At 43.4% G+C, this 10,655-nt stretch overlaps 1 protein-coding gene across 2 annotated transcripts in view; it reads right to left on the bottom strand.

The window, feature by feature from the left end:
• The window catches only part of DOLPP1 (dolichyldiphosphatase 1), a 10,530-nt gene extending 6,515 nt beyond the window's left edge, over window positions 1–4,015 (bottom strand). Inside the window, exons 1-3 of one of the 2 annotated variants that reach the window (XM_069069415.1) lie at window positions 3,760–3,874; window positions 422–586; window positions 191–291 (exon numbers count right to left, since the gene is read on the bottom strand). In XM_069069415.1, the coding sequence (XP_068925516.1) occupies window positions 191–291; window positions 422–461 (141 nt within the window). In that variant the 5' untranslated portion in view covers window positions 462–586; window positions 3,760–3,874. Of the gene's footprint in view, window positions 1–190; window positions 292–421; window positions 587–3,759 lie in introns of both variants that reach the window. The other variant, XM_069069414.1, reaches the window with a different exon arrangement.
• Window positions 4,016–10,655: the final 6,640 nt, after the last annotated feature.

A 10,655-nucleotide genomic window follows, 5' to 3' on the forward strand; every position in this document is an offset into this window, starting at 1 on the left:
ACAACTCCCCACAACATGGAGATCACTTCCCCATGGCAGATGCCTCCCCACTGCCCCCTGCCAGCCTTGTAGAGGTAAGGCTCCCTGACACGGCCCCCAAACCCCCACCACCGCTGAGCAGAGGAAATGTACAGTGGGCACAGTGGGGAGAACTGCAGAGTGGGTGTGGCAGGAGGCAAGGCGGACTCACAGTGTGAAGCTCTCGCTTGAATATGATGAGTGTCACAAAGCCAACAATAACGAAGATGGGGCTGAGGCTCAGGTAGGCAAGGAAGTGGCCTGAAAGATCACCTGGGGAAGGGGGGAGGCAAGGAAATGGAAGAACTGGTCAAAACGCATCTCTTCAAATGAGAAACCCAGCTACCCAACAGAAAGCCAGTCCAAGGGCTCCGAGAGCCCAGGAGAAACTCCCAAGTCTGACCCTGGACAGCAGGAACTCTGTTGGTGACAGCCGGCTCCATACCCTAAGAGAGCAGGAATCACAAAGCAGAAGCTCCAGCTAGCCAGCCTCAGCAATGGGAGGAAGCAGGCTCCAGAGAAAGCTGCATCTCCTTGGCTCTTCCCCAGAGACAGCATGGAGGAAAGCCTAGGAAAGGAGGAGAGGAAGCTCGGGGTCTTGCCCTGCAGTGACCAGAGAGAGGGATTCAGGCAAACTGACTCAACACAGCCCATGTTCTTGGTACGGAAACTCAGCCTGAGGTCCATACCCCACCCCCAGTGTGGCTGCCTCTCACTGCTCAATATACCCTCCAAGCTGTAGGCTCCTGTGCTTTGGGAGCATTCTCTCCTTTCAGGAATAAGTCCCAGGACCAACCCAGGCTCCTATTTCTTACCCTAGGCTCAAACAAAACTTGGTGGGGGGAAAGGAAGGGAAGAGAAAGAAGTTATGTTTATGGGGAGTTGTAATTCACCTCTAGTTTTACCTCCTCCAGATTGTCTATTCCAGAATGCACTTTACCCCTCTCAAACCTCTCCCTAAGGCCAATACCTGGTACATTTCCTAGAAAACAGCCCAGGCCAAAGGCCAGATCCATACTGAAAAAATTCTAACCTGGGAAATAGTCCCAAAGAAACCTAACTGGGCATAAGCCAGTCTGCACAGGAATCTAGAGGACACCAAGCCAAGCCCCAGCCCCAGGTAGAGAAGACTGGGGGAGGGAGGGGAGACCAACACCCTCAAGGTGCAATGAATGACTCAAGGGTCTTCCAATGAATAACTCAGGGAACCCAGGCTGAGAGGGAAGCATATGCCACGCAGGCTTCATCCCAAACCTCCTTCAGCAGGATCATAGCAAAGAGCTAGACTAGGAGATGTCAAGAACACCAGACTAAAAGTAAAGAGACAAGCTCAGGTCTGATGCTGTCATTAAATGTGGGACTTCGGTAGGTCATACTCCTTCTCTGGGTCTCAGTTTCCTCATTTGTAAAACAAAGTGCTAAATGAGGTGGTCTTTAAGGTCCCACACAGCTTTAACACTGTAAAATTATGTAAAATTCTATGGCAATAAAAAGCCCTATCTGTAGTTTTAAGAACTTATCATCTATCTTTTTTCCTATCTCAAAGTTTCTGAGAGCATTTCTTTGGATATCTTGGTTACCATCCTTCCCTACTTTATACTGAACTCATTTATGTACATGTCATATCCTACAGAATGAAAGAAAGCTCCCTGAGGGCAGTGACTATTTCTTTCTCATCTTTTATGCTCAGCACCTACCAAAGTGTCTGGCACATTGCAGGCCCTGGGATACTGCCCTAATTTGAAGACTAGCATCCCCATTTTGCAGATGCAAAAACTCCCTGAGGCTCAGGAAGGCTGGGTCAGCCACCTAATCTCAGAGATGTGACTCTAAACCCAAGCTATCTGATTCTAACACTAGTATTGAGTGAAGACCAGCAGGTTGCATCCCTCAAGTCTGCATTCTTGGCAGTGCCTCACACAACCATACGTGCTCCTGACAAAAGCCTCTAACGCCTTTGGTCATCTCACTGAGGGGCACCAATGGCCCTCCTGCCTACTTCCAATCCCTACAAAGAGTCTAAATGAGTTGCATTTTGCTTGGGTTTTTTGGCAACAGCAACAGGGAGACATAACTGGGGCAGAACAGTGAACACACAATGATGGCATATAACAGGGGATGTCCCTTTGCTGATTTCCCTTCTTTTCCAGAGCCGAAAAGCAAGGACACTTGAAGGAGCAAAATCTGCCCATCAATATTATGTATCCTCCTCAAAGCAAGCAGGAGGCAGGAAAGGTAGGGATATTCTCACTGACTTCGGCAAGAAATCACTACTGGTGTTTTTTCAGTTTGGGAGTTTGGGGGTGCTTGTGGTCAATGTTACCCAAAAACTATCTTGATAGCTATGCAAAAAGCTTAGGAAACTTGCATACCTTCATCCTTGGGGGGCTGAGTGGGCCAGGGACAGAAATTTGTCGTGACTCTGCTCAGGGGGATAGAGAATGAAACTAGCCCAACACACATTTCCCTCTGGACTAAGCCTTGAATTAGCAAGAAGACTGTACACCACCTGGGCACAGAAGTTGAAACACAACTAGCTGTCCCCTTTCTGCATGAGGATGGTGCTTGGCTATGTGGCCCTGGAAACTCTGTACACCCTAACTTAAGCCTAAGGAGACTCTTTCCCATATTGATACCATTTCATTCTCAGGATGGACATAGCCTTTGGCTGTTTCAAAAGCAATACTGTACCAGGTACTGCTCCCAAATAGCTGTGAGATGTAGGGCAACTCACTTCATCTGAGTCTCAGTTTCCTCATCTGTAAAATGGGAATAACACACAGCCATTAAAGCTTAAAACGGCACCAAGACTTTTTGGTACATCCTGTATTATCTTTGTATTATTACCTAACCTCACTGGATGGTGGGGAGAAAAACACTTTGTAAACTTAAAAACATGTACAAATGTGAGTTCTGAATTCTGTGTCAGACTTGGAAGGGTATGCAGACAAAGGGCAGGGCCAAGTTTTCCAGGTCAGCATCCTTTTCCCCAACAGTACACAAAAAACAGGCAGAAACTCATTCCTTCAAATCTCATCCCTGCCCCAGACGGCCTGGGCTCAGTCCAGCTTTTGGAGACACAGCACAGGATCCAAAGGGTCCCAGGACCCTAAGCCTGCAGCAAGAGGGTAGGGGTCAAGGGCAGAGGGAGGGGGGTGGGGTTGGCCCCAGGGCACCATAAAGAAGGGTCTTCTGGCTGTAATCGGAGGCAGCTCCAGTGGGGGGCTTGCCCAGCTCCTGAAAGCCACAAAGAGGCCAGGAGGCGTCTACAAGGGGCAAGGGTTGGGTGGTTAGTCCAACACAAGGAAACTCCAAGTGCTCACGCACCGTCCCCTCCCAAGTCGAAGGGGCAACACCCCCTCTGCATGCCTGCTTCTCTAGTCGTCAGGGGGCAATGACGGGGAAAGGGGGAGTCTTTGAGACCCAAACCACTCCATGCACCCAACAGCTCCGCACCCCACAAGCCCACTTCACGGGTCCGTGCCACTGAGCCCAGGTAGCTAGGCGCGCAGGCGCAGAGTGAGTGAGCCAGCGGCTCACAATTTAGCACAGCTCATCGCCACCTCACTGCGCCTGCGCGCTATGCTCCTCGAAGGGAGCCTTCAATGGCTCACTATTTGACAGCTGCCACCCCAGCCCCCGGCTGCCCCCTCCCCTGGCTCACCCGGGGAGGGAGAAGCCGGGTGGGGAGGGGCGAGACACAGGGGAGCTCTCCTCTGAGGGCCTGGGGCTGAGTTTTACCTGCAGGATATTCGACGTGGGTGAGGGTCACCGGCCGCCATGAAGCGGGGAGCGAGCACTGTCCGTCCGCTGCCATCTTACCCGGAGACCGGGCTTTGCCGATTAGCCAATCAGGAAAAAGAGGGGAGATGGTCCTGACCTATCCCGCTTGGAAGTCTCCTCACACCCAATCGTCAGCCGCTACAGGTAGTGGCGCAGCCCATCAGCGCGCAGGCCATCGGCCTAGCCAGAGCAACGAATCAGAGAGTGGGGCTCATGGAACCTTTGAGCTTCCCCCACCGGGGTTCAATCCGTTGCGAGCACAGGTATGGACCTGGCCAATCAGGATAGGGTAGGGTTACAGCCCATAAACCGGAGCAGTGTGACCAATCACAAGGAGAGACTGGCGCTAAAGGGGCGGACAGAATGAACCAATCAGTCTTTAGCTTGGGGGGCGTGTTGGACTTTGGTGGGAGCTTTAGTTTGGGGTCCTGGTTCTAAACTTATTCGTTCTCTCGAGTAGTTAGGGGTCTTCCTGGCACTGCTCTGGGCTCTTAGGATCGCCAACTCCTCGACGGAGCTCGGGGGAAGATGCAGGGGATAGGGGACTGTTGCACCCATAGTTCACAAGTCCGCCAACCTGATACCCATGGAACCAGAAACCACTATTAATCGGGAGCAATCAAATAAGTCTTTTTGGAAGAATAAAGACAATTAGAAGGAAAAAAACACTATATTATTTCTAAATGCATTTTTATTTGTTTCATTAACTATTTCTCAATTACATGTAAAAACATTTTAAGATTTTTTTTTATTTTGATTTCCAAGTTCTCTTCCTACTCTACCCTCCTTGAGAAGACAAGCAATATATCATATTTGTAAAGTCATACAAAATATTTCCATATTAGCCATGTTGCAAAACACAAAAAAGCAAGAAAAATAAAGAAAACAAAGCATGGTTCAATCTGCATTCAGAGTTCAGTTCTTTCTCTGAAGTTGGATAGCACTTTTCATCAACTATATTATTGTTAAAATAAAATTTCATTATCCCTCAGACTAAACTCCTACACCTATATCCACAGACCTGTTTGTGAGAACTGGTTCCTTATGAGGGCAGCTAGCTAGCAGAATGAATAGAACACTGGAACTGGAGTCAGGAAGACCTGAGTTATAAATCCAGCTTTAAAAAATAGCTGTGTGATCTAGGATATCTCATTATCCCACAAGATTGAATCTGCTTCAGGGGATTTAAGGAAGGGGCCTATCCCAGTCTTTTCATTTCCCACCAACTACACTACTTTGGTCTTTCTTTGGATTTCTCCATCATGTTTCATCATTCAGACTACGTTCCCACACCCTCTTCCTTTGTCACTCTCAACTTTTGAGCTTCCTTTTCTGTGTAGTGTTTTCCCTCATTAAATTATAAACACCTTGGGGCAACCAGGTAGCACAGTGAGTAAGAGCACTGGCTCCAGTGTCGGGATGACCTGGGGATCGAATCCCGGGCTCAGACACTTAGCACGCACCCAGAAACACCTGGCCGTGTAACCTTGAGCAAGTTACTTAACCCCAATTGCTTTTAAAAAAAAAATTATAAACTCCTTCCTTCAAGAAATCCTCAAGGGAAATTTCCCTGATGTTTTAGAACCAGAGGGCAAAATAGAGGTTGAAAGAATCCACCAATCACCTCCTGAAAAAGATCCCAAAAAGAAAAATCCTAGGAATATTATAGCCAGGTTCCAGAATTCCCAGATCAAGGAGAAAATATTATAAGCAGCCAGGAAGAAACAATTTGAATATTGTGGAAACACAATCAGGATAACACAGGATCTGGCAGCTTCTACACTGAGGGATCAAAGGGCTTGGAATATGATATTCTGGAGGGCAAAGGAACTGGGATTAAAACCTACCCAGCAAAAATGAGTTATCATGTTTCAAAGGAAAATATAGTCATTCAGTGGAATAGAGGCATTCTTGATGAAAAAACCAGAGTTAAATAGAAAATTAGACATTCAGATACAAGAAGCAAGAGAAGCATGAGAAGGTAAACAGGGAAAAGAAATCATAAGGAACTTATCAAAGTTGAACTATTTACATCCCTACGTGGAAAAATGATAATTGTAACTTATGAAACTTTTCTCAGTATGAGAATAATTGAAGGGAATAGAAATGTGTGTATACATATATATGTATATATATATGCACACATACATATATATATATGTCTATATAGGAGGGCATATGGGTGTATGAATACATATGTAAATGTATATATGTGTACAGGTATACATAGAGGCACAGGACCAATTTAATGAGAAGGGATGATACTTAAAAGGTGAAATTAAGAGGTGAGAGAGGAATATAATGAGAGGAGATGGTGAGAGACAGAATGGAGTAAACTATCTCATATAGAAGAGGCAATGGAAAATGGTTACAATGGGGGGGAAGAACAGGAAGGCAAAAAGGAATGTATTGTATGGTGATCAAATGTGAATGAAAATAGCTATTTTCAGCTGTGACAAATGAAAAGTTCAAGAGACAATTTCTGGGTAGTTAATCATTTTATTAATTATGGCTAGTAATAAAAACATTCCATTTGCCCTTCTTCTGTGGATGTAACAAAGATGTGAAAGACTCCTGCCCTCAAGGCAACTTACAGTCTTTCCAGGTCAGCATCCTTTTGCCCCCTTTTCACAAAAGCAATTGGAAACATTCCTTCACATCCTGCCCTCAGACACTTTCCTTCATACTCCTCAGACAGCTCTGACTTAGTTTGGACTTTATTAATAAAACGGTGGTTGTTTGACTTTCTCTTATAAACAAAGCCCCCTCATGGAGGCTTCTTGATGCTTATATACCCTTGGAAGAGTGGGTGTGGGTTCCCACAATCAACTCTGATTGGTTAACAATAAGTAAGAATGAATATCATAATGAGAAGTGGGCCTATTTGAATGAGGGGCTGGGTATGTGACCCTGATTATGCCACTCATGGACATAGACTCATTCCAAGCCAGCTTACTCCTCCTGACTGGGCAATCTAGAAAAAGGGGTCTACCCCCAACCTGAACCTGTCTGAGTAGAACACAATGGGCTGGAATTCACCTATATTAGATTCTCTTTGTAAGGTTTTCTAGTTGGGTGGGATAAGAATTTCACCTAGATAAAATGGTCTGGGGGGGGAATGTGGTGGCAAATTTTGTGGCAAGGTTAGAAATCTCCTTGAGAGACTCAACATTAATTGAGGAAATAGAAAAGGAAAAAATCTTAATCTCAATTAATAACTGGTTATTTATATAAGAGAAAAAAATCACTTCTTTCACAGAAATATGATACAAGGACTGAAGGACTTAAAATGAAAAATGCTATCCACCTAAAGAGAAAGAACTAATGAAGTCTGAATGCAGATCAAAGCATATTTTTTAACTTTATTTTTCTTATTTTTTTTTGTTCTGTGTTTTCTTTCATGACATGGCCAATATGGAAATATATTTTGCATGACTGCATAGATAGATAGATAGATAGATAGATAGATAGATAGATAGATAGATAGATAGATAGATAGATAGGTAGGTAGGTAGGTAGGTAGGTAGGTAGGTAGGTAGGTAGGTAGGTACGTAGGTAGGTAGGTAGATAGATAGATATAATCTATACCAAATTGTCTGCCTTCTCAAGGAGGAGTAAGGGGAGGGAGGGAAAGAATTTGAAACTCAAAGTTTTGAAAAATGAATGCTAACAATTGTTTTTACATGTAATTGGAAAAAATAAAATATATAAAATATAAAATTTAAAAATATATATAGCATACTCCAAGGTCCAAATGGTCCCAAGACTCACGCTCTGCAGAAAGAGGGAGCAAAGAGAGTAAGGATCCAGGACAGAGGGCTCTTCTCAGGGTTAAGGGAAAGGGTCTTATCTCACACCAGGGAAGAGAGGGTTTCTACTAATTCCCCCATTATCAAATATGTTGTGTTCACTACACTTACTAAGAAAAGAAAAATCGATTCAAGTTTTAAGGAAGTTTGGGGTTTTTTATTTCTTTAATAAGAAGTGTTGACATTTAAATGGAAAGAACAAAATTAAGATAAACTCTATGTAATTATAATGATCAGGAAAATTAACTCGGGAAAAGAGTTGAAAAAAGACACATCCTTCCTCTTTTTCGCCAAGGTTGGGGACTGGCGGTTGTTCAATCCTGCATGTACCATCATCAGACTAAGTTGATGTGTTGGCTTGTTTTACTTAACTTTTTTATTTCTTTTTGTTCTTTGTTTCTCGAGATACCTCAAAGGATAGGGGAAGGTGGCATTCGAAATCAAGGGGGCATAAAAATACAGGAGAGGTGGGGCAGCTAGGTGGCACAGTGAATAGAGCACCAACCCTGGAGTCAGAAGGACCTGAGTTCAAATTCAGCCTCAGCCACTTCACACACACACAAAAAAAAACTAGCCGTATGACCGTGGACAAGTCACTTAACCCCAATTGTCCTACCTTCCCCTCCAAAAAAAAAACAAACCAGGAGAAGCACCATGGCATTGGGAGCCAAGTTAACCTCAGAGTCAGGGAAACCTGAATTCAAATCCCACTTCTGATATATCCTGGTTTTGTTACTTTCAACAAATCACTTAACCTCTCAGTGCTGCAGAAAACTCTAAATTGCAGAGAAGGTATTGGTAGAGGAAATTTCTTCCCCTGGGAGTTCCCTATACCAAGAAAAATCACAGATCTACAGCCTTTCAATTTTTCAGAAATAAGCCCTAAAAAGTTTTATGTTAATCCACTGTTAATCTGAACATTCAATTAAGCAGTATATTCCCCACCAAATTCTTCAGGCATTCTAGTTGAGATTTTACTAAAAACAGTCTGTCCATAAATATATATACATATATATATATATATATATATATATATATATATATATATATATATATTAAGCACCCACTCTACGTCAGGCACTGAAGATACCAAGAAAGTTAGACAATCTTTGCCTTCAAGGAGCTTACATTTAATGGGAAAAACAACATGCAGACAAATTTACTCAACAGAAGGAAAATACTAGAATTAAGGAATTGGGAAAGGTTCCCTGTAGAAGGAGGTGGGAGTTTATCAATAAGTGGAGATGAAGGCATTCTAGGCATGGGGACCAGTCATAGAGAATGCTCAGAGTAGGGAGACTGAGAGTCTTACTTGAGGAACAGCTCTGGATCATGGAGGGAAGGGTAGAGGAGGTATGCAGGAAGAGCAGAGGGGTGCAGTGGAAAGAAAGTCCACCAATCTGGGACTGAGAGATCTGAGAGCCCAGGTCTGCGTCTTGTTTTTTATGTAATCTGTGACAAATCACTTCCCCTCAAAGGACCACCATTTCCCCATCTTAAAATGAAGGGGTCCCTAAAGTCTCTTCTAATTCTCACATTTTATATTCTCAAGTTGTTTCCAACTGTAGTATTCCTTGACTTAGGGTAAAGAACTCTAGAAAGAAATTTTTAAAAATATGATATCTGCCTTCTAACAGCTTATGATTTAATTGAAAGGAAAAAAAACCAGGACAAATGTTATACTCTCCCTTTTCCCCAAGTACTAACAAGATTAACATAACTGGAACAGTTAATTCTTTCTTTCCTTTTTTTTTTTGAGGCAATGCCAAGGGTCACACAGCTAGCAAATAAGTGTTTGAGGTCACATTTGAACTCAGGTCTTGACTCTAGGACTGATGCTCTATCCCCTGAGACACCTAGATGCCCCTGGAATAGTTAAGTCTTATGCCCTAGGTCTTAGCCATCAGAACCTCATTCATTCCCAAGTCCTTAAGAAATCTGAAGCCAAGTTTTCTCTGAGGGTCTCAGATAGGTAGAGAGAGACTTGACCTCCCCATAGGAACATTGCTTTGCAATAGTTGCCTACCTGTCAGATTCCTAACTGCCCTACGACTTCAGTTCCACAAAGAATTCCTTAAATAACCAGGATCTATTGCTTCCACAACAATGCCTACAAATAGGGTCCCTTCCATATGCACAAAAATATTTATAGCAGCTCTTTTCGTGGTGGCAAAGAATTGGAAATCAAGGGGATGCCCATCAATTGGGGAATGGCTAAACAAGCTGTGGTATATGAATGCAATGGAATACTATTGTGCTATAAGAAATGAGGAGCAGATGGATTTCATAATTACATGGAGAGACTTATATAAACTGATGCTGAGGAGAGTAGAACCAGAGCTCTGTACACAATTACAGACACATCGTATCTGTGATGACTAATTTTTATAGACTAGGTTCTTCTCAGCAATGCAAGGTTATACGACAACTCCAAAAGACTCATGATGGAAAGGGATATCCACAACCAGAGAAAGAACTAGAGTCTGAATGAAGATTGAAGCAAATTACTTGCTCTCTCTTTTGTTGTTTTGTTCCTTCTTTCTCGTTGTTCATTCCATTGGTTATAAGTCTTCTTTACGACTTGACTAATGTTTAGTGTGAAGGTATTTGTAGAACCTTTATGGGATTGCATGATGGCATGGGGGGGGCAGGGTAGGGAGGGTTGAGAAGGGAAAAGAAAGGGATGGAAGAAAATTTGGAACTCAAGGGATTGTGGAAGTGAATGCTGTAAACTAAAAGCAAGTAAATAAAAAAATAAAATAGGGTTCTTTCTCATCATCAAATGCTGGTGATGACAAAATAAAATGTAGGAATCCTAGAATATCAGTGCTGGAATGTGCATCAAAAATCATTAGCTTTCCAGCTTCTTCAGTGGGGATTGTACCAGCAAGTCGTTTAACTTAGCCAAACTTGTTTTCTTCTCCTTATAGGGGGATAGTACTTGTAATTGGGTAACTAGGTGGCACAATGGATAGTGTGCCAGGCCTAGAGTCAGGAAGACTCATCTTCTTGAGTTCAAATCTGCCTCAGACACTTAGTAGCTGT

This window comes from Petaurus breviceps, unplaced genomic scaffold (assembly GCF_028583685.1).
Source record: "Petaurus breviceps papuanus isolate PSGF00001 unplaced genomic scaffold, PetGlider_PUasm1.0 90779, whole genome shotgun sequence".
Classification (NCBI taxonomy): Eukaryota; Metazoa; Chordata; class Mammalia; order Diprotodontia; family Petauridae; genus Petaurus; species Petaurus breviceps.